The 23,807-nt window shown below is 37.2% G+C and overlaps 1 protein-coding gene across 1 annotated transcript in view; it reads right to left on the bottom strand.

Annotated features, from left to right (window-relative positions):
• LOC114619500 (cytosolic beta-glucosidase) overlaps positions 1–23,807 on the bottom strand; it is a 127,228-nt gene that overhangs the window by 86,866 nt on the left and 16,555 nt on the right. The window contains exon 2 of the mRNA XM_028765336.1: positions 2,162–2,389. Coding sequence (XP_028621169.1) covers positions 2,162–2,389 — 228 coding nt within the window. The remainder of the gene's footprint in view (positions 1–2,161; positions 2,390–23,807) is intronic.

Raw genomic sequence — 23,807 nt, 5'->3', positions numbered from 1 at the left:
ATAGATAGATAGATAGATAGATAGATAGATAGATAGATAGATAGATAATATAAATTTAGATGGCTTCAGAGGTGAGTTCAATCTAAACCAAATAGAACCTAGAATGATATAGAAAGAAAACAGCTCCTTATTGAGCCTTGAAAGAATGAGATACGTTTCTTTAGTCTTTGTATGTTTTAGCAGATGACCCAGCCTGCTATGAGTTAGACCAAGTTTTAGAAAAGTTGATGTGGTGGTATTTATAGGAATTTATAGCAAATACTAGAAGGCAGAAAGAGGAAAAAACAGGCAGAGCTGTCAATGTGTGTGTCAAAATGTCCTTGTTGAGAATAATAAACAGGTGAGGGCTGGGAGAATGATAATCAAGGCAGAAAGCAAATAGCTACAAAGGCACAAAGAGTAGACTAAAACTAGTGAACACTGCGAGGGAAGAAGCAAGACACTGAGCTCATTCAGAGTCAATTGTCAGAACTTGAGGTAGCATGGTACAAAAAGAAAAACAAAAGAGTGTAGAGGTGTTGGGTGAGAAAGATAGAAAATTATGGATTCACTTTTGACCTGAACAATACATCATTTCTTGTTCAAAACCAAAACTAAAAGTACTCAATGACTTGCAATAAGTCTACAACAGCCTTCGTGTTTTGGCTAATATCTACTGAATTCAGTAATGGCCCTGCATATCTTGGGTTGTTCCTACCGGGTGGGGGTGGGGGGGGCAGCATAACCTTAAAATCTAGACCTTCATGTACACTTTTGTGTTGTGGATATATTTCACAAGGAAGAGATCATCCAGCCTTGTTTGAGACAAACACTGCAAATGCCCAAGCATAGGCATGCACCAGCATAATGGGTTTTTGCATGTAAGGATTTATATAGCTTATTCATATAGATCCCATGCCATCATAAAGGCTCTTGGTGATATAGGGGATGAGCCACTCTTGGGTCATACAATTGCCCATCCTGTGTTTAAGAAGTATTCCCTAAATTTTACACTCATTGCATTTCACTGGCTTCATCTAGTACTTCTATGAGTTATACGAACTCTTTTCCAGACCAAGTAATTATAAAGAGTGTGTATTTAGGAGCCATATGTTGTAGAATATAGGGTTGGCAAACTTTTCCTGTAAAGAACCAGATCATTAATATTCTGGACTTTGCAGGCCATATGGTCTCCACCCCAACTACTCACTTTTGCCATTGCAGTAGGGAAGCAACCATAGATGATGTGTATGAATTGTCATGGCTGTCTTCCAGTAAAACTTTATTTACAAAACAGGTGGTGGGCCATATTTGGTCCCTAGGCCAAGTTTCCAAGCCTATCTGTGTAAAGTGTAGCTAGATCTTCAGTTTAGATCTCATATTTATTTACCAAATGTGTGGACTTGGTCATGCACATCAACTAAAATACGATCATGATGTCTTCCGTATTGGTTTGAGGATAGGAGAAAATATGTGTTAAAATGTGCAAGTTAAGTATCCAATAGAGAAGTGAATGTTTCCCTTATTTATGTGTTTTAAGAATATAACATTTAATAAGTGTTTTATCATATGTCAGGTACTATGAAAAGCACAAAGTCATTTCAGATAATTTTTAATACTTTTCTGAAGTGTAAACTTTTATAGCATTCCTTTCTACCCATGGAGAAACTGAGTCAATGCATGATATCAAGACAAACTGTTACATTGTACAATATAGCTGATGCTTCCCACTTTCCCTCAACTAAGTGAGCTCCAGGGACATGGGGACTAAGCCTTAGGCTGCGACTGAAAGCTCAGGGAAGCTGAAATTCCCCAGCCCTTTTGGCTTCTTCAGGGCATTATAATTCCTCATGGATGACTTTAAAAAGTAGTTTAATCCAGCAGGTTTTGAAAATTCATCTTCACCAAGATAGCATCTTACATAAATAAAACCTTTATTCCAGCTTTCTTCATACCCACATATCCCTTCTTCCTCCAACGAGAAGCTCAACAGCCCAGATAAATCAAAATATTACTGAGAAAGCTAATGCAAACCCATTTCAAAAATATTATTCTATAATCAGTCTGAAAACTTTGTGATCTCAAAGCTACCCTGCAGAACAGCATGCTGGATTAATTATGCCAGACTGCAGCAATAACCTTGAATTAAAGCTGCAACCTTCTATTTTTAAGAAACACTTGCCTTTCTGGTTGATGAAACCTGTCGTCCCATCAGGTAACAGACGTGACCAGGAAAGAGAGAAACGGTAATGAGTCAATCCAAGCTGTTTGATACATTTCAAATCTTCTTCCCACAGAGTGTAGCTGCCACAAGCTACATCACCAGTCTGGTTCTCAAAAACTCGCTCTCCTCCCTGATGAGTGAATGTGTCCCAGACACAAGGGCCTCTTCCATCTGCATCCCAGCCTCCTGAGAGAAGGAAGAAAGTGAAACGGTTACAGTCTTGACATCAAGAGGCATATGTGGAATGTAAATATTTGTCACCAAAAGAACATACCTCATTAACTCAATGTACCATATTTATAACTTTAAAATGTGCCTTTAAAATAACATGCATGACTGGGTTATGTGTTTTACTGTCCTTGATCCCTGAAGCTGACTAGTGGCAAATGAAAACTTATTGCATAGTGCTGCTGTATAGCAGGCTTTCATGGTTCATTATCCAAAGTGCTCTCAGGTGGTAAACAGAGGCAATCCCTGTCTACGAATACCTGAATTTTGAGCATTACTGCCTTGAGTACATTACTCCTGGTAATGTCTAACAATCTCATTTTTACCTATCAGAGTTTGAAGACTGTATTTCTGCTGGCTACACTTGAACCCATTCTCCTTTTCTCTCACAGAAAGATCTTAAATGGTCCAGGCCGTCATTTGTGGAAAGACACAAAGAGCTTCCACTGTTGATACTAGCATTTCAAATGCCTTTGTCTGTATGTCTATTATTTCAACTGATGTTTTGTAGCAAGCACCATGCCTAGTGAAGGCGATACTCAGGAGGACAACGCTGTGCACACTGCTGAAGAACTTACCCAAATTCAATTACCAGTTGTAAAGTGCCAATGTAAAGACCCTAGCTTTCACAGAAATACAGGAAAGATAAAAGAAAAATTATTATCTAATTGTGAGCTAAAATCAGAGGAGGTTTCTTTCTACTTGGTAATTTTATAAAACTAAAACTGACCTGAACTATGAAGTCTATTGGGTGTGTGTGTGTGTGTGTGTGTGTGTGTGTGCAAGAGTATGGAAAACAATCTATGAAGCCCAAGTCTAGCAGTATAATCTAGGAATGATGGATGTAGGCTAGTGCTTATATTTGGAAAGAAAGGGGAAATAGAATTAAAAAGGAATATAAGGATCTTGAACGGTATTTCTTATATATTTTTTCCTTAAGTAAAATGGAAGATATAAAGGGGGTGCCTATAACATAATTTATTATGCTTTTATAATTCTAAAATATTTCAACATAATCTCTCTGTAAGAAAGAGTTCACAGTCAGACTATTGTCATCAACAACAGTGGCAAGGACCCTCTGGTCCTCAGTGAGCATCTGTGGACTCATATTTTGTGATGAACTCTAACAGGATCAACAGTGGTCTCCAGCCTGGTGAACAGAGGGCATTGGTAATAAAAACAGAAAATGACTGGAGGTGACTAAGAGTATATGAAAGAAGTGTTGAGAGGGGAACAGTACAAAAATAAAAGTGACTGCACATCATGGTAGGAAATGAATAACTACACAGAGACATAGGGACACCCCTGTCATGTCTACCTATGGGCTTAGAGAGAATGGAGAAAAGGATTCTGGTGGTTTACTCTAGTGTAGAATAGGCACAAACATGAAAATATAGTTTCCTAGTATTGTCCTAATGAATTGAATCCTTGGCTTAATACATGAGGATTCTTAATCTGAGAGAACTTAAGAGGTGTAGGACTGGCTAATATTTTACTGCTGGCTCTGTTTAGAAATACAAGGAAGTATATAATGAATAAGTATGTGAGTACACTTCACAAAGAATACTCCACAATAGTCCCTACAGAAAGTTCCCTATCACCGACTGATTCTGAAAGAATGTTTTCATTTTATCAAATTCCTATATCTATAGCTGTCTGATAGTTGTAACCTGGCAAACTGTGAGTTCTCTCATGACTCTTGATTGATATTTTTAGTTGAAAGAAGAGACAAAAATGAAAGAAACACAAGAAAGAAATTTTGGAACTTGACTTCTTTGCCTGTAATGCCAGCACTTCTTTACTGAGTTAAACAAGCATTTGGTTTTTCACCGCAGACTACCATTTCCTCGGTGTTCTGTGCTAGTCACAAGGAACCAGACAGAAATGAAGGACTTACTTCCAGCTGAATTATTACCATTTTCTGCATCACTTACTTAGGCCTGCATCACAAATAACGTATTAAATCAAATACTGAGTCGTTGCACATGCCAATACCTGTGGTGTAAATAACCTCACTTAGGCAGTTTAAAGCAACTTCTGTGATGCCATGTAATGTAGGATTGGGAAAAATGAGGAGTAGCATACTTCTCCATGCACAGGAAGCTACATAATCTCCATAGCATGGGTAATAGTTAAATATAAGTGATGATTTTTCTCTGCTTATTAGCTAATTATATGTTTATAAGTTTATGTAACTTCACATTTAATCATAGCTGTCTAACCAACAGCTCATGAGTCGTAAGAGCACCATTTGTATCTAGGCCTGTGAAGTCCATGTCCTTCCACTAGGCCATACAGATCTTAGTCATGGTGCTTCACAATGATGAAGCAAGAGTGCACCATGACACACTAGTCAATGTATGAAGTCCAGAAGGAACATCTTCGATGCATGGACCATCTAATATGACTCGAAGAAGTTTTGACAATCACATAGAAGAAAAGATCCTTATGAGGACTACTTAATTCTCTACACATGTCACCCAGATGAGAAATGTTTCAACATAATGAATCTATAGGAAACTAAGCATTGAATTGAGAATTAACAATTACAATGGGAGCTTTGGTAAAACTATAGAATAGATAGCACTTATCAGTGCTTCAACACAGATGCTGCTGATCAGATGATATTAATAATTCAGCTATTACTGTACAATGTCCAGTCTGAAACTGTGCCTGGACTTTAATGACAAAGATAACTAACACTTCCGTGTGGACCATATATTCTGAACCATATTCTAAATACCTATAATTCTTGGATTAAATTGAGAAATATATTTCAGATGAACTATTAATCTCACAGGAAGTGAAACAACAAAGTGAGAAGGATAATTTAAAGGCACCAGTGAATAATGGCTCAGGCTTTTGTGAAGATTTTAACATATGTAGGTGTAAGCTGTATTTTCATATTAGCATGAAAGCCAGGGAGACGAAATAGAAAGTGCCTGTAGTTAAGAAGCTTGGATTATACATGAAGTGGTATACTATCATTTGATGATGACAGGCCAAAAGATATGTGCTGTAAAAGTCCCTAAAGGGAACACTAAAGTAAGAACAGAAGGAATTATAGCTAATACATGTGCAAAGAATGGGAAATGAGACCATAAAATAAAACGAAAAAAAAATCTCAAAAAATAGGAGGAAAAATCAGAGATGGAACAAGTAAAGAAGCAAATAGTAAGATGTTTAATTGGTCTTTAATCGTGTCAATAATATTATTATATAAAATGATTCTAGAAAACCTAGTTGAAGAGGGAAAATTATCGATCATGTTGAAAGAAAATGTAAAGCGCAACTTTAGTGTGCCCACAGGACATTCACTTTAAAGAGAAGGATGAAAGAATAATCAAGGTGGCATGATAGAAAATTCATACTCTGTTATCATTAACCTGAAAACAGGGATCATGTATTGATATCAGCGTAGGTTTCCAGTCAAAGATCACCAGGTATAACATTGATATGGTAGAGGTCAGTTTATACAGAGAATACAACAGTGATAAAAGTAAGTGAACCAATACGAATTTTGAAATACTTAAGTCAAAACCAGTACTGCCCCAAAATGGCAATTCCACAATTTTATTGGAATATGTAAAAAAGAAAAACAACCCTATAGAAAAGTAGGCAAAATATGTTAATAGGTCTCTTCTTAATAGGAAAAACACATATTTAGTAAGGGCTTTTTTAACATAAAGGAAACAGAGCAGAAAGCAAGAAGGCAAGCTTCAGATCTTTATTTTACCCCCTTATTTCAAATCCAGTCTCTCAGCCCTGTCCCCAGTCTGTCAGTCTGAGGCAACTACCTGTTGTGGCCTTTCTTCACATTCTGATTCCATTCCTGGGAGATTAAGCAGATCCTAGTAGAAAACTTTGCTTTCTTCCTTCCTGTGGACTCTCTTACACAACCAGACCCCCACACTCCCATGCCCGTTTGTAAGTATCAACTCCCAACTTAAAAACACATTTTACTCAAGAAAAAAAATAATAATCCTACTGGCCACACCTAGAAGAATTCCCTACAAGGCAATTACCACACCCTGCTAAGAACCAAGAACCAATGAGGGTAACAGAAGCAAAGAAACAAAACACCCAACCAACAAAGAAAATGTCCAGGTATCTGTACTTATAATTACACTCACCCCAAACCCATATGCCTAGATGCCAAAGTAAAAAGGCAATCGATACCAACCAGCAAAATATGTCTCTACTAGAACCCAGCAAACCTACTATAGAAGGCCCTAAGTATTGCAACAAGCACAAGACCTGGAAATAGCATTTATGAATATTACAGTGGTCTGAATATACTCTAGCTAGCCCAAGCATGGAAAACATGGCTCTGCTCAAGATAAGACCTTGAAATAGCCTTTATGAGTTTGACAGTGGTCTGAATATACTCAACCCAGCCCAAGCATGGTAAACACTGTTCTGCAAGGCCTTGTGCTGCATTTCCTCTTCTTTGTTAAACTGTTAGATTACATTCCTAAAGCTACCCACTAAGGTCTATATTCCTTTAGTTGACCACTTCCCCCTCCTGAGGCCTACTACTGAGGTCCAGCTATCAAAGTATTGAAGTCCAGCAATCAAAAGCCCCCTTTGGCTCACATAATTAATCAGCCCAATTAAAATTCAACACCTCATCCTGACACAGGGTTTCTCCTTTTACCTTTATAAACTATCATTTCCTATAGACCACATCTGTCTCCTCTCTATCCAGATACAGTCTTTTCCTTCAACTTTTCCAGCAAAAATATCCCTTTATCCTCTCCCTTGTTCCCTTCCCCTTCTCCCTTGTCCTCTATCTCTTGTCTTTGACTCATTCCCTGCCCTTTCTCCCTTGTGCTGAGAACTTCTTCTTGGCGGTCCTGGACCAATATTGATCCTTTCTATGTCCTTAAAGAGCAAATGAATAAATCCCTTTAAAAATCTATGATAACACAAAGAGTGAAAGGAGATGAATAAAGTAGCTTAAAACCTGAAAGTGGATCAGAATCAATTAAAAAAAATAAACTGAGGGAAATATGGAAATGAATAATGTAAAAACTTCAGGGGCAATCCTCAACAACAGAATGCAAGGGGTAACAGAGAGAATCTCAGGCATTAAGCACTCAATAGAAGAAATGGGTGCCTTAGTCAACAAAAATGTTAACTCTAAAAAGTCCTGACATAACACATGCAGAAAATCTGGGCCACTATAAAAAGACCAAATCTAAAAATGAGGGGACTAGAGGGAAGAAATAGGATCTGCTGCATCCCAGAAACACACCTCAACATCAAAGATTGACATCATCTCAGGGTAAAAGGATGGAAAAAGATATTCGAAGAAAATACACTCAAGAAACAAGTTGATATATCCATTTTAATATCTCATAAAATAGACTGCAAAACAAAACTAATTGGAGGACAAAAAGAAGGACACTAAATACTCATCAAAGAAAAAAGCCACCAAGAGGACATTGCAATTTTTAACAACATGTACCAAACCCAAGAGCACCTGAGTTTATAAAAGAAACACTACTACAACTTAAGTCACACACTGAGCCTGGGAGACATCAATACCACATTTTCACCAATCAATAGACAAGTCATCCAGACAAAAACTAAACAGAAATATGAGAGATAATTTTAAAAAAAACAAAAAGACCTAACAGATATTTATAGAACATTTCTCCCAAAGACAAAAGAATATATGCTCCTCTCAGCACCTCATGTAACTCTCTCCAAAACTGACCACATATTCAGACACAGAGTAAGTCTCAATAGATAAAAGAAAATTGAAATAACAGCTTGCATCTTATCGGACCACTATGGATTAAAACTAGATATCAACAGCAACAGAAACAACAGGAAGCTTACAAACTCGTGGGAACTAAATAGCTTTCTGCTGAATGAAAAATTGATCAAAACATAAATTTAAAAAAGAAATTAAAGACTTTCTAGAATTGAACGAAAAATAAATTCACAAGATATCAAACTAGGGCTATATAAATCTCTACTACTACTGTTCTGAATATAGAAATAAAATGACTACTAATTTCATTCTGCTACCCTCATAGATCAGTGCCTTGCTCAATCATCAACTGAGAGGCTTCCTCCTGTATTACATGGGACCAAATACAGAGACCCACAGTCAGATAATGCACAGAGAATAAGAAATCATGAAATACTCAGTCCTAAATTGAATGTCTCCATCAAATCTTCAACTCAGGGCTCAAAAAACTCTAAGGAAAAGAAGATGGAAAGAGTGTAAGAATCAGAAAGGATAGAGAATTCCAAAAACACTAGGTCCTCTAAATCAGCAGGACTGATGCACATATGAACTCACAGAGGCTGGGGCAGCACACATAGGGCCTACACAGCTCTGCAGCAAATGGGATGCCAGAGCTGAAAAGACAACTGAACTCATGAAGCCATCATCCCTAACCCAGAACTAACCCAGAAATGATTCTAACTGATAACCACTTGCAGATGGAAACTTTTCTACAGAGGATTCTCACCACGGAAACAAAATACTGTTTAGAGTAGGCTTCATGTTCAGCCAAAGATGGACTCTACTTTTGTGTCTGTTTCTTGTGCCTTTTCTTAGGCTCTTTCCTTGTTTTTGCTTTGTTTTGTTTTGTCCTATTGTAATGAATTAGTTTTGTTCTATCTTATCTTTTATTTTAAGTCATTTTATTATTATCACCTAGAAGCCTGTTTATTTTCTAATGAAGGTCAAAAAGGGAGTGGATCAGGGAGTTCTAATGAAGGTCAAAAAGGGACGTTAGAGGAGGTGGGTAAGAACAGCAAGAAAGAGGAGGGGAAATTATAATCATGATATAGTATATGAGAGAAAAATATGGTTTCAATAAAAAGGAAAGAAGAAAGAAATCCAATCAATAGACCTCTCTGTTCATCCTATCCCACCCATACCCCACCCACACCTTACCTCACTCCATACCCATAAGCATTATGTGCCTCAGGAAAACAGTTTTCCAAGCCTTCTCACTCTGGCTGGGAGCTGGAGATGGGGCATCACTACCCAGGGTGAAAATGTCTTGAACCACCACAACTTCTCTGGGTTTCAGAATCTAAAGGCACTTAAAGACCCAGGCCATTAGTGGTGCTAATCTGACCCTCATTTTAAAGAAAGTAAGCAGTCAGGAAGAAGGAGGGGAAAGTGAACCCAGGGCAGCAGCAAGGAAGGCCTTGGACCTCTTGAGACATGAAGTGTTTAATAAGGCAGATGTCTGATCCTTGGTTTTTCTCTTCCTCTCTGTTTCCATAAAGCACTGACAGCATGAGATTTGTGCAGTCACAACTGTTATGCGAGAGTTTCTAGAATGTTTCTGATAAGCTTCCAGAGCCTACCAAACTGGGCAATAAAGCAGAGGCAGAGGGCCAAAGTTGACTTCTGCTTGGGGTGTGGATTCAGTGACCAACCCTAAGCGTCACAGGCTAGCTAGAAAGATCAAATGCTTCCCAGAATGGACAGAGCATGGAAGACAGGAAGCTAAAGTTGTTTGCTTTTCTTTTCTTTTTTTTCTTTTACTTTTTATTTTTTTAATTGGATATTTTATTTATTTACATTTCAGATGTCATCCCCTTTCCCCATTTCCCCTCCCTAGAAAAACCCCTATCCCATCCCCCACCTACCTTTTTGCTTTTATACCATATATGTACAATTAAATAAAATCTAATCTGCCAGCCAAAAAATAAATAAATGATCATTAAATCTGGGAAATATAGATAAATATTACATTGTACAGCCATATATTTGGCTTGGTGTACAATCCATATGTAAAAGCTGGAGAAGCTGTTGCTAGATGGGAATGTACAAACAGTATCCACTGGAGAGAAATCTATAAACTTCTAGAAGTCTGACAAAACAAACAGTATGGTACGAATTAGAAATTCCCTACCACCATATGTCTACCAATATGGACCAGAGGTACACATAGCCATGGTTGCAACTTCAAAAGATGCCTAAATGCAAAGAACAAAAGAAACATTGGAAGCAATCCAAAAGGAAACGTAGAATCTGTATACAATAGAAGACCAAACAGCAGTAAGAATAAATGAACTTCATCTGTACAAGCCAAGCTGCCTCCTCAAACCCCCCCAAATTACAGTAATATAGTAAATAGCAAATCACAAATGTGTGTAGGATATATCTTCTCTCTATAAGATTAGTGGTAAGTAGCTACAGTTTCCTGTGGTAAAATCACAAAGAAATCAAACACTTAACAAATGCAAATCTCATTTGAGTGGCTACCTGAACAGGAGAGAATAACTTATAGGATTGTGAAAATATGGTATTAGAACATGTTTTTACTTAATACACACATTTTCATTTCAACTACAGTGAAGCTAATGAAGCCCATTTTATAACACATTTCATTGTTCATAGCAGAAGTCTTTTGCTAAGCATTAACTTTGAGTCAGTCTTGTATTGAGATCTTGTTTTAATTCCATTCTTTTATCCTTCATAATAAGCCTTACAGGTATAAATAGTCTTCAAAATAAGTATTATTGTTCCAAAGAGGAAAACAAGGACACATAGAGATTAGGTGAGTTTCCAAAAATTGCACAGCTGATAACAAGGAGTACCACAATGTGATATTCCAATCTGCCCATAGCAATATCAGCAGAGCAAATTCCTGTCTCCATTGCTTATTACTTGGGTAAGGATGGAAAAATATAAAATCTTCCTTTGTGAGTTAGTTTCATTCAGCATTTATACATTTAATAAGTATTATACATCCATTCTCTTCTGAGAAACTCACAGATTAATTTCTATTATGCAAACAGATACTGGCTGCAAGAAGTCAGAGTTATTGTAAGATTGTGTGAAAAGATGAGGAAAATATCAAAAATGCGTGCTCAAGAATTAATAATGTCATCAGGAGTCAGGTGACTTATGCAATCGAAAACATGTTAACGTAGAGAGTTGTTGAAAGATGAGTATTAGTGATCACAGTAGTTGATACAGAGAAAAATGATTTATAATTCCCATATGGTGCTTAACAGTACCTATAGAAAGGAACTGCTCCAAGCCCAAGCACCAAATGCAATACTGTAGTATTATGAGCCAGAAATATTTATTCTTTAGTCATTTGGGAGAAAATAAAATTGTCCTTTGAATTTCTACCCTACTAAGTGATACAAGGGAATACAACTAGACTGTAAGGTCTTGAATCTCTGAGATGTTAAATGCTCTCATTGCCAAGTCTGAAAACATGAGTTTGATCCCCAAGACTAACATGAGAGGGAAAAAACTAACTCCCTTCCACACTTAGACACAATGAAGATGCCCTTCATGGCCTCAGGCATTTGACACTTGGTCCTAGCCTGATGACACTGTTTGGGAGGTTTAGGAGGTATGACATTTGGAGAAAGTATGTTACCGGAGGTGAGCTTTGAGTTTAAAGACTCTTTCCACTCTGAGTTTGTTCTCCGTGTATCATGCTTGCACTTCATGATGTAAACTCTCTCTGCTATCTGCTTCGGCAACTTCCTGCCTTGAATCCACCATCATGGACTCCACACTCTGGAACTGTGAGCCTCTGAAAATCCCTTTCTTCTTTAAGTTTCCTTGGTCATGGTGTTTTTATCCCAGTAATAGAAAACTAACTATTAACATGTGTGTGCAAACAATGAATTAATAAAATGTAATACAAGTGTTATTTAAATTTTTGATATTTAGCAACATCAATGACATTCAAGGCTGCAATGTATTACAGAAAATGCAGCTGTTCCACAGCTGGGTATGGATAAGCCTCTGTGCATTCTCTGGCTTATGAGTCACATAACTTCTCTATACTTATTGGGGCAACACATGGGCTAATTTAAACAGACTTTTGAGTTAGTCTCAAGTGGTCAAAACACCAGTGAACATGATGTCCTTTGGTGTGTGCTGCGGCTATGAGCTCACCTCTCCTACTGCAGGGTCAAGGCAATAAGCAATCACTACCTTTCCACAAAACATGACCAGTTTGGGGTTTTAGCTTCTTTCTGTCACATGTTCTTTACACCATAGTATATATGTAGGAAATGCTCTAAACATCAATATTTTCATATGCCTGTGGAACTAAGAATGCATGTTGTGGCTAGGAGGGCTGGCACTATAAGGCCTTTGCTCCATGACTTACAAGATATGATGATAGATGGCACCATGTTGCTGTTATTACTGATACAAAAACATCCTTTGAGAAATCACAGATCTGTGTCCACATCTGTCCTATGCACAAAGAAAATTATCTCTATTAGAAAACAAATGAGGCATAGCCATGTGTACATGTGCATAGTCTATATCTTCTTCCACCAACGTCCAAAGGTGGCCTCACCATACCGCTCTTTTGAAAAATTTGTTTTTCTTCCCATAATTATGTCCTACACTAAACACCTAAGAGACAAAAAGCACATAGGATCAGAGTTATTTTTTAAGATATTTGCCTCCTTTGCTTTGAGATCCAGGCAATGTCCACATTTCGCTGATTCATCTGTCTTTCCAGGAACAAGAATGGTATATGACAATATCATGTGCTGGGTAAAGATGCTCCCCACATGTCAAACTTCATACAAAATACGAATACTGATATTTAATGTTTTCTTGCTTCAAGAATGTGCAGAAGTTATCTTCATATTTGTAAGCTACTTACAATTTAGTTTAAAGATGAAAACATGCCTGAAAATCCAACTAATTGCCACGATAAGTTACTCACTTGCAGAAGAAAATGTTTCATTTTAAAACTAATATCTTTTAAGTATATTAGGCAAAACTATTTTGTGTGAAACTCCAAGGCAACTGTTATTAATGACTGCTTGATCTAAAAGCAGGACTGGGCAATCCAAGCTGACCCAGAAGGACAAGTGTGTTCAGAGTCACAGGGTCAATCGCCAGACCACATAGAACATACTTCTTTATTGTATTATAAGAGGATGGAAGGTTCTAGAAGGAATGCTTCCAAAAGCAAGCTAAAAAAAAGTGAATTGATAAAGTATGTAATGTGTTTGAAAATATTGAGATGAAATCAGCATTTTTGTCAGGTAGACTGGAAATGAATTACTGGAAAGATTATACAAAAGGAAGCTAACAGTAGCAGCAGAGAATTATCAACTCTCAGACAAAGTAAAATGTATTTTAAAAACATAACCATAGAGCATAGAGCAACTCAACCTGCACAGTGAGGTAAAAATGAAGCAACGATTTAAATAAAATGTGTTCTTTAACCAAATTAGAAAGACAGAGATGTTGGCCTTGGACACAAACTAACAAGCAATAACTCAGCTTGTGAAATAAAAAGTTAATGCTGTACAATCGATGAAAAAATTAAGTAATAGTTATAAATGTATGCCATTTTAGTAATATAGTTGTAAATACTACTGAAGTAAGTAGTGAAAAATTAAAATGCTTAGGTCTTGGGCCACAAATAAAAACTAGACAGACATGGTGTAAAACACCTTTTCTTGGTGTTGAGCAGTATCCAGTACTCACTCCACCTTGCAATACTATGTGCATACACTACAAAGATTTAAAACAAAAGGTTAAATTTGAAAAACTAATGATAGAAAGTAAACAAGACTAATTAGCAGGATAGCTTTCAACTGATGAGCAGTGTTTGTAGTTCAGTACAGTATCACACCCCTGGCAGGCAAAGCAAAATTTGCAAATGAGCTTCTGGCTCCCGAAAAACTGGGGTCTTATTGATATTTACTGGCAGAGGCAATAAAGAAGGTTGCCAAAATGAAGCAGGTATTATATACTTTAGCATAGCTGGGTATGATACCAGCAGTAGCATGATGGGAAAATACCTCTCTAGATGAGAAAAGGTTAAAAGAAAGTATAAATGAAAGAAAAAAGAATCTACAACATCCTAAAATAAAAGAAAGGAAATTAGCAAACAAAGTTGTAACAATGGTCATTAAAAAAAACTAAAATTTTGATACATAGTTCCATTTGAGCAAAGATAGACATTAAGAAAAAATGAAAAAATTTGTAGCAAAAATAATGTAGGTTAAGTAACATTAAAAATACCTTATAACAAATACAAAGGCCATTAAGTTTTATATATAATGATATTTCATATGATTAAGTTATAGTCCATCAAACAACACAGAAGTCAAGAACTTTTATGAATTTAATAATAGAGTTTTGAAATACAGTGGTATTTTGAAAGTTCTACTAACACACTAGAGAATTATAGAATTATAGAGTTATAGAAACTGATAGAGATTTGATTATGTTATTTCCCCTGAACACCCACACTCCAGTGTCACCCCCTTCCCAACGTCCTGCCTTTCTGTGTTTATAACCCCTGTGTGAATGAATTATGATTTGAAACAATAAGTAAATTATTAAAACAAAGCACAATGAAAAGAAAAAAATAAATTATATTGTCTTAAAATAAAGATACTTCATTCTTTCATATGTGTATCCCTGTTTAAAAAAAAAAAAAACACTCAAAAAGAGGGATCTCAATGATGCCTGGACTGATTAGAAGTCTGTTAAGACTTGCAATTGCTAATGATGTATGGGAGGTGGTTCTCTTGAAAGCAATATGTCATGGTCATACGAACATGGCATGGCCCCAGGGGCTCAATGAAGTCAGGAAGATAGTCACCTACCTTCTATCTCAGAAGACAACATTTATAAACCCAAATAGTATTCCTTCAAAATGGGTGTATTGAAATCCTAATCTTCCATTGCTTAAAATATGCCTATATGCAAAGTAAACTCAGAAAGAGTTAATTATTTAAAACGAGATCGTTGAAAGATGAAAAGGTTACATGAGGACAGAGTTAAGGGCACCATCTGCCAGCCAAGCAGTGAGTCTCAGGAAAAGCAAATCTGCCAGCACCTTGATCATGAACTTTTAGCTCCTAGAACTACAAGGAAACAAATTTCTGCTGCTGAAGGTTCTCAGTCTATGGAATTTGCTATGGTAGCAATCACAAATAAATCCAGAGTTCAAAAGTAACCCTGGAGTCATGCTGTGCAAATAGAAGGACAGGAAGGAGAGGAAGCAGAGAGAAGCTTTAGCTGTGTCAGGACCCCAATAGACACAGAACCTGAATATGGCGCCCGTGCTTTCATTTTTTTCACACGTAAGAATGGGCCCAGAAAATAAATCGAGCATGGTGATGTTACAGCACCTGTCTAGGGATGCCCAAGATGGTAAATAGATTTTGTACTTGTTTTCTGGAGCCAATGTAACAAATCATGACCATATTGGTTGCTTAAAACAACTGAGTCTTATATTCCCACTGTTATCAAAATCTGAAACCTGAGATAAAGGGATTGGAAGGGCTGGTATCTTCCGCAACCATGACGAATTACCCATGCCACTTCCCTAATTTCTATATGCTACTTACACTTCTTGCCTTTCCTTCTGATCATGGCAACTTCTCCATATGTTTTCACTTTCCCCTTTAGGGGATTCTTTACTGTCTCAGTTTTTTAGATTAAATATATATATATATATATATATATATATATATATATATATATACTGTTTTGATATGCTTGGAAGGCTAGCCTCAAATTCATTGTGTAGCCCAGAGTGTCCTCAAGTTCATGATAATGTTCCTTTCTTTACCTTGTAGAATGTTTAGTGTAACCAGCACGGGCCACCATGTTCGGTCTTTTATAAGGATCCCCAAATGGGATTTGTGTGACAAGCCTAAATCCACAATGATCTTATCTTATCACAAGAGAAAAAGCTCAATAATACCAGATTTAAAACAAAAACTCTGCTTCAAGACATGGTGACATGTGTGAGAAACAGTGATCAGGTCAGACCTATCTTATGTAGCTATCTTTTCTAGGTGACTGAATTCCTGTGGATAGAGAAAGTACAAGGTAGAAACTACAGTTTAATGTACATCGCCTGGACTAAGATGGTCCCTCAACTTTAGAGGACAAAAATTCCCAAAAGAGAAGGGTCAGCTTGGAAAGACAGCCTAGACCTTTGTTGAAGCTTCTTTCTTGATATCTCACCTTTAACTACATAGGAAACCATAGTCTGCAATACAAAATTAAAAAACAGGGAGCCCTCCTCAGAAAGGACAAAGAGAAATTTAACCCTAAATCTAATTTGGATTATTAACTATTTTATGGTTTGGTTATTTTAAATCTCAGAATGAGAATGGATCTTTGCTATCTACAGTGGTGATATGTATCAGCCAAAGTGTCAGGGGGAAACATGGCACTCTAGCTGGATAATCGAGGAGAGTTTAACAAAGGGGAGCAGGAACGGAGGGGAGGAGAAAGAGAGACAGGGAGGGAGGAAAGAAAGGAGGGAGGAAGAAGAAGAGAAAAAAACAAGCTATCTCCAAGAGTTTGCTGAAAGCAACAAAGGCACTTTGTCCAGGAGGAAGCTCTGAGAGATACAGATAAAGTGTCAAAGGAAGAACAGGTTTCCAGAACCTATGAAAAATAGCAGTTTGCCAGTGGCTGCCTGGCTGAGGAAAAGGCCTTAAGCAAAGGGCCCTTCCAAACCCCTGTTGTTAGAAAAGTGGAAAAAGAAGTCCAAACTCTTTGGCTTGTCTGTCTTCTCTTTCTTCTCTCCCACTTTATTATATCCCCATCCATCAACTCCAAGCCAACCATGCAGAAGTGTGAAAGACCAATCCTAACCACATCTGTGGCCCTTCCATGGTCCAGAGCAAGGAAGAATGAGGAGTGTGTCTGGATATTTTAGTTATAGACCCAATAGGACGAAAGTACCAGAGGAATAATCACCGTCTGTGTTTTTTTCCTGAAGTGGATAGAAAAGCCAGTGTGGAAGGAAAATGGAAATAAAATAAGGCTCCTTTCATGATTGTGTCCTACCTGTGACAATACCAGAGTCTGGAATAACAGAACACAACTGTAATTTCACTACTGTAATAGTTACTTTTCTAGCTGTTGTGATAAAATTCCCAACAAAGATCACTTAAAGGAAGGATATATTTTGGCTCACAACTTACAAGTGTAGCCCATTATTATGGGGCGGCATGGAGGCTGGGGTGTCAGATGGCTGGCCACATTGAACTCAAAGTCAGGAAGCATAAAGAGATGAATCTTGACCTTCCTCCTCACTTTCTCCTATTAGCCTTGACCCAGGCCACACAATGGTGCTGCCTACATTCAGTTAATCCTCTTTGGGAACACATTCACAGACACAGATTCCTAGTCTCCTAGGTGATTCTCCATCCCTAGGTTATGATCATATTAACCATCACAACAGCTAATTAAATCATTCAGAAGAGGAATACAATCTTAAGGAGATAAGTAGTGAGAGGAAATGTTTCAAATCTGCTAGTCTTAACCCTCTGTCCTCTACCCCTGAAATTGCATTGTTTGCTTTCTGGTGGCTGGAAGGTCTTAACACCAAAGATTTTCATGGCCCTTTCATGGCCCCTTCATCATTGCCATTAGTCCTGTATAATATGTGAAGGTCTTTGTCTTAACTGCTTTCATCTGTACTGATTATTCTTTTAAGTTTCAATTAAATCATTGCATTCAGATTATGAAATTAGAGACTTTTCTCTATGCCTTTGCAAAGAACCTCCCACTCTTCCTTCCACCCATTAAGATACTGCTTTGCCCTACACTGACTTCTGGCTCTGATCGCTGTTGTCCTAATCAGAGCCTCATTTGGAAGGACAGAATGGTACAGTAGGAAAACACACCTGGATAATGGTAGCACATATCACTTATTGAGCACTCATAATAGGCATGCCTTTTTGTAACCAAGTCCCATGCTTTATAATAATGATGATTCCATTCCCCTCATCTTTGAAATATGAGGAACCAGGGTTTCCTTAAGTTCAAGGACTGAACTGAAATAATCATAGAGCTAGCTAAAATTCTAAGCTGTATGTGACTGAGCAAAGTCCCCTCTGAGTCCTTTCAGTTAGCATTTTCTATATATCAAGTAGGTAGATTACACTTTACAACCCTAGCAGATTCTTTCACCCACCTTTATCTTAGTTTCCTCATTGATATAATGAGAATGTTCATCATTCCTCATCTTCTGAATTTACTAGATGTATGAGTATAATTGGCAAACTAACCTAAGGGGAGGTAGTATATAATTGTCATGGGTATTTGGTAACATCCTCTTACTTAGCTTGAAGAGTCAAAGATAGCATTTCTGGAGCCTTGGTAACCCACCAGACCTCTTAGATATGCCCAGCACATCCTGCTCACACATGTCTGGATTCCTCTAAGGTCAATACTTCTCCATCTCTGACCTTTCCACACTTTGAACGCGACATATTTTCTGCCCTAGAGCTTTGAGGCAGGTAAAATGGCCCCAGTACAAAACACAATATAAAGTTTTCCTGGAGAGCACCAAATGCTTGGCTCAGTGACTTTATTTTATTTCTTTTAAAAAAAAATACACACATAGGGGTGTGGAGGGAGACTCCTTCTTTAATATAACTTCAATACAAGGAAAATGTATCAATGTTTAAAATGCAAAAGGTAGTCTACATTCAACCCTCTGCTGCCCTCCACAAAATTCAATTAAACCCTTTAACTCGTTCCTTTCCTGCTACTTGAAAAACTCACAAAATGCTTGTGATCTGCAGCTTCTTTGCTGACACAAAACATAAAACACTATTAGAAACCTCCACTCCTGGGATCTTGCCTGGTCCAATTCAACACCAAATCAACTTCAAAATTGTATAAGCAACTGTCTTCTTACCAGCCACAAATTTTTCACAGATTTTTCATTGCATGATACAATTAAACCCAAACATGACTTTAAATCTGTTCTAGGAATTGGGCAGAGCAGATTAATTCTTTTATTCACTAAAATATGAGCATCTTGTTATAAAAAATGTCATGTTGACATTGGCTTTCTGGGTTACTAATGTAAATTGAACAGTCATAATACAGGCTAATAGTGATTTTTATTCTTTGCTTGGGGAAAGCTGGGTGTTGTTTGTTTGTTTGTTTGTCTTTTGTTTGTTTCTTTGTTTGCTTGTGAAAATTTATAGCATTCAGGGGCCACTGGTTTCTTTTATCATTCATCAAGTACCATGATACATGTTTCAGATATGAGCAGAACTCTGGGTTTAAATTTTAGCTCCCATAAGAAAATATAAAAGCTAGTGGGGTTGATGGGGAGTGAGTATCTGAGGAGCCTGACATAAACTAAGATGGCTCATACTAGATAGTACATCGGAAGTCAAGAATTCCTTATTTGTCTAAACAGGAGTGAGTAGTTATAACTCTAAAACACAAACTCATTCTGGATAATTTAAGTTCGGGATCTATGTTGATATCTATATAAAAAGCAATTATATGTTCCTCAAAAGATTTTATAAGGATGGGCATGAAATATCTGACACAGTAGCTGTCATTTATACTTAAAGGCAGCAATTATGGATACTTTTTCTGCCATTATCATGATGACATGATATGGTCTATGTGGTGTGGTGTCTGTGTGTGTGTATGTGTGTATGTATTAGGTTCTCAAATTCATTATTAGATTCACAATATATTTACATCATGACAAAATATTAAAATGTACTTAATGATAGCCTATATTAGGCAATTTTGGTTTCATTTTTGTCTCGCAGAAAAAAAAATGCTTTTCAGAATCAATGGATCATAGAAATTAACAGCCCAACTTGAGGTAGCACTGAGTCACAGCCCATTGCCTAAGGAGGGCGGTAGCCATCTTCCCACACACAGCTCTGCACTTGGTACAGACAAGGCTCCAGGTCTGTATATGCTGGAAAATGCACTACAAATGCTTAATTAGAAGAGGTAGGGGGACAGAAAATGTTGCAGCAAGTACCTTTCAGCCCACTGTTTCATGAATTCTTTTTTTTAAATTAATTTTTATTGGACACTTTATTTACATTTCAGATTTCCTCATTTCCCCATTCTCCCCTGTTTCAGGAATTCTTTGGCTGAAGTCCTTTGGATTCTCAATGACCCAATCTAAAAGAGTCACTTACTCTTATCTTGTGTCACCTACTTGTGTTCTAAACCATCTGCATTGCAAGACTCAGTAAGATCCATTAAGTCCTTTACAGCTATTATTATTATCATTATTATTATTATTATCATTATTGTTATTCAAATGTGTCCCAATAAAGTGATAGGAGACTTCTATGCAGAGGGTAAGTAAAATCCTTTTTTTAAGACAGGACAAGAGATGAATATGAAATGTGGTTTCAGTCTGCGAGTGCTCAGAGCAAGCCTGTGGATGAGAGACAGTCATTTCTGATAGTTTTTAGGTAACGGGATCATTTACATTTATTTGTAGACACAAAACTCTAAGAAAACATCACTTACCATTACTGCCTCTGGCTTTAAAAGTATTTATGAGATTGAAATCATTATCCAGAGGAGGACTTTTGATTTCAATGGCATAGGTCAGGTGCACTGGCTAACACCCCAGATGATATTGATGTTCCTTCAAGATTTAAAATAATGTTTGTACCATTTATTTATTCACTCATATATAGAGAGAGCACCCATCCTGAAGAATCAGGAACACTGAACAAGGTTTACATAAATCTGACTGTTTTTTCCCTCTGGCCATTTGGCTCAGTCTGCTAGACCATAAATATTCAATAATACATTACAATGACAAAGCATCCTTTATGCAAACATCACTAAGCACATTATTCTCCAATATTACAGTCTCCTTTTTAACCTACCGATAAAGTCACAGAAACTAACTGACTTTCTTCAAGGTCCCACCACAAATTGTTTATTTTGTCAGTCAAAGCCCAGGTGTCCTGATCCTAGTTATATCTAAGCAGAGAAACAAACAAACACACACATTTTTAGGTCCTTAAGCTGATGACCTACACTAAATATTTCTAAATTGAATCTATTAGGCAAAATGTCTTCCTTAAAGATGTTAAATGTTGTGATGCATCCAATTGAATTTTATAACTTTCGCTCCAATTTGCCCAGGGCCAGTTACCATTTTCCAAGCCCTAAGAATGACCTATTTTAATTGAATCCTGTTACAAACACTTAAACTTTCACACTCTAATCAAATCAGGTTTCTAAATAGAAATTGGAGTTGGAGCAGAGAAATAAAACTTTTCATGGCAAGGTCCACTTGAAGTAATAGCACAGCCGTGCGAGAGAAGCCACAACAGTTCATGCTACTACCCAAGATGAGGGAAATGTTTTCTACAATTTTTTCAGCCTCTTCCTCAGAATGCTAAGTAATGTTAGTTAAATGTAAAAACATGAATAGACTATCAAAAAATGAGAAGCTCTTTTGAAATCCCACAATCCTCTCTGTGTATGTATATGAGTGCATACACATTTTGCAGAACTCTGGGCTCAATGTTGACCAGTGAGTGTTACCAGCCATGGGCCTATGGAAAAAAAACACAATATTTACATCGAGGGCACAGATCAGTGGATTGGTCCCAGCCAATACCAGTTGTAGAAGGTGAACTAAGGCAGAGCAAACACACAAAGATTTCTGTGACTCAACTGAGAGAAGTTAAGTTTTTTAAAATTCTATAAAAAATAAGACTATATTGCTCATGAATGTAAAAAAGGTATATTGGCTTTTAGCTTTCCTGTGCCTGTAGAAAGAGAAGTAGCAGTGCCAGTAATCACTAGTTTCCCCATTTTTCAAAATACTTGAACATTGAACCCTCTCTCTCAATCTCTCTCTCTCTCTCTCTCTCTCTCTCTCTCTCTCTCTCTCTCTCAATATCTCTCTCTCTCTCTTTCTCTCTCTCTCTCTCTCCCCTCCCTCCCTCCCTTTCTCCCTCCTCCCACCCCTCTGTGTGTGTGGGGGGGGTGCATACAATTATATGTATGCTCACCCTTGGAATCAAGTGAGGAGAACAACATCAAGTGTCATCCTGAAATGCTTTTCCACCTCATTTTGTAAAATAATGTCTGTCACTAAATCTGGAACTCCCCATTTCAACTGTACTGGGTGACCAATGAGCCCCAGGATGTGAACTTGCTATGCTCTACTTTTGGAGTGTATGCTAGGGATATGAATTCATATTCTCATGGCAGGCATACTACCCACTGAGCAATCTACCCAGCCCCCACTCCGTCTGTTTATATTAAGAGTTTGCAGTTTTAGCTTATCTTTTTTCTAGAGAATTATTATATAGTTATGGTTAACTTAAAGAAATAAGTGTTAAGTATATGATATCAGCCTTTTGTAAGAAATTAAATTTAGCCCAACATAGTGGTGCACACCTTTAATCCCAGTAGTTGAGAGGCATAAGCAAGCAAAGCTCTGTGAGTTTGAGGCCAGCCTGGTAAACATGGCAGCTAAATCCACTGGAGCTAAAAGGAAATGAATTTTATTTTAATCACCCTATTAAATTTGCAACTGTCCACATTTTTGGTATGTTGAATCAGACTAATCTATTCATCTAAATATTATTTGATAAGTTTTCCTAATAAAGTGCTTCTCTGATTTGTATCACAAATATCACGAGCCAATACACAGCCAATACATTAACTCTGTGGCTCATAGCAAAGTGATTCTCAGCTATGAAAGCAAACAAAGGGCAAAAAGTGACCCAAGGTCAAGGAACTAGGTAACTCTGGCTATTAAAACATCCAAAATTATAATATCAAGGCTCCAGTTTTAGAATTTATTGAGAGTATTAAATAGATCACTTAATAGCAAGCCAATGGGTTTTCTCGAAACAAAAGAGTTGGTGTAATAAAATGCACTTTAAAATATATATGTTCCATAAGTATCTTTTTAAGAATGAATGCTGGCTTGGACCTCTTATCAGCATGCTGATCTAAGAACAGGACAGCCTAGTCACAACAGTGGTATTTGGAATGACTTGGAACTCCTTTGGTTTATAAGCCACTCTCAGTTCCTGAAGACCCTCCAGAATCACTGGGTTAGTCTTCAGTCTTGACAAACTGCTGTCAGTGCCTTCAAATGACTCCTTAAATACAGAATTTCTGAGATTTGTTCATGTTAGACACCAGTTGTGGTAGCTACAGAACATTTCTACTATATGGTAATTGGCAGTATAAAGGAGTGGTCTATGGGCAACCTTTAAAAGTCTCTTTTAAGTATACATGAGAACAAGAAGTCTGTGCATGCTTTGCAGAAATGACCGTATCATGTCAACATCCCTTTAGCAAATTGCTCTACCAAAGTGTACTGTACCAAACCGCTCCCTACAGCAAAAAGAAAGTTACTACTTAATGTTCTTTGCATTGGCTTGTCAACCTGGCCCACTCAAACTTTGACCACTATGGGGATTAAAGATGGGACATGAGAAGTAGTTATGTTGTGACATATATTCAAGTGCCTTTGTTTTAAAGATATTAGAAAGATTCATTTTGTGACTTTTTTCCAACCTGTATAAATTTTAGCTCTGGAAGTATTGTTGGTTGGTTGGTTGGTTGGTTGGTTGGTTGGTTGGTTGGTTGGTT

Source organism: Grammomys surdaster, unplaced genomic scaffold (assembly GCF_004785775.1).
Source record: "Grammomys surdaster isolate TR1022 unplaced genomic scaffold, NIH_TR_1.0 150, whole genome shotgun sequence".
Lineage (NCBI taxonomy): Eukaryota > Metazoa > Chordata > Mammalia > Rodentia > Muridae > Grammomys > Grammomys surdaster.
Note: the sequence above shows the minus strand (reverse complement) of the source record. Positions and strands in the feature narration are given on the sequence as shown.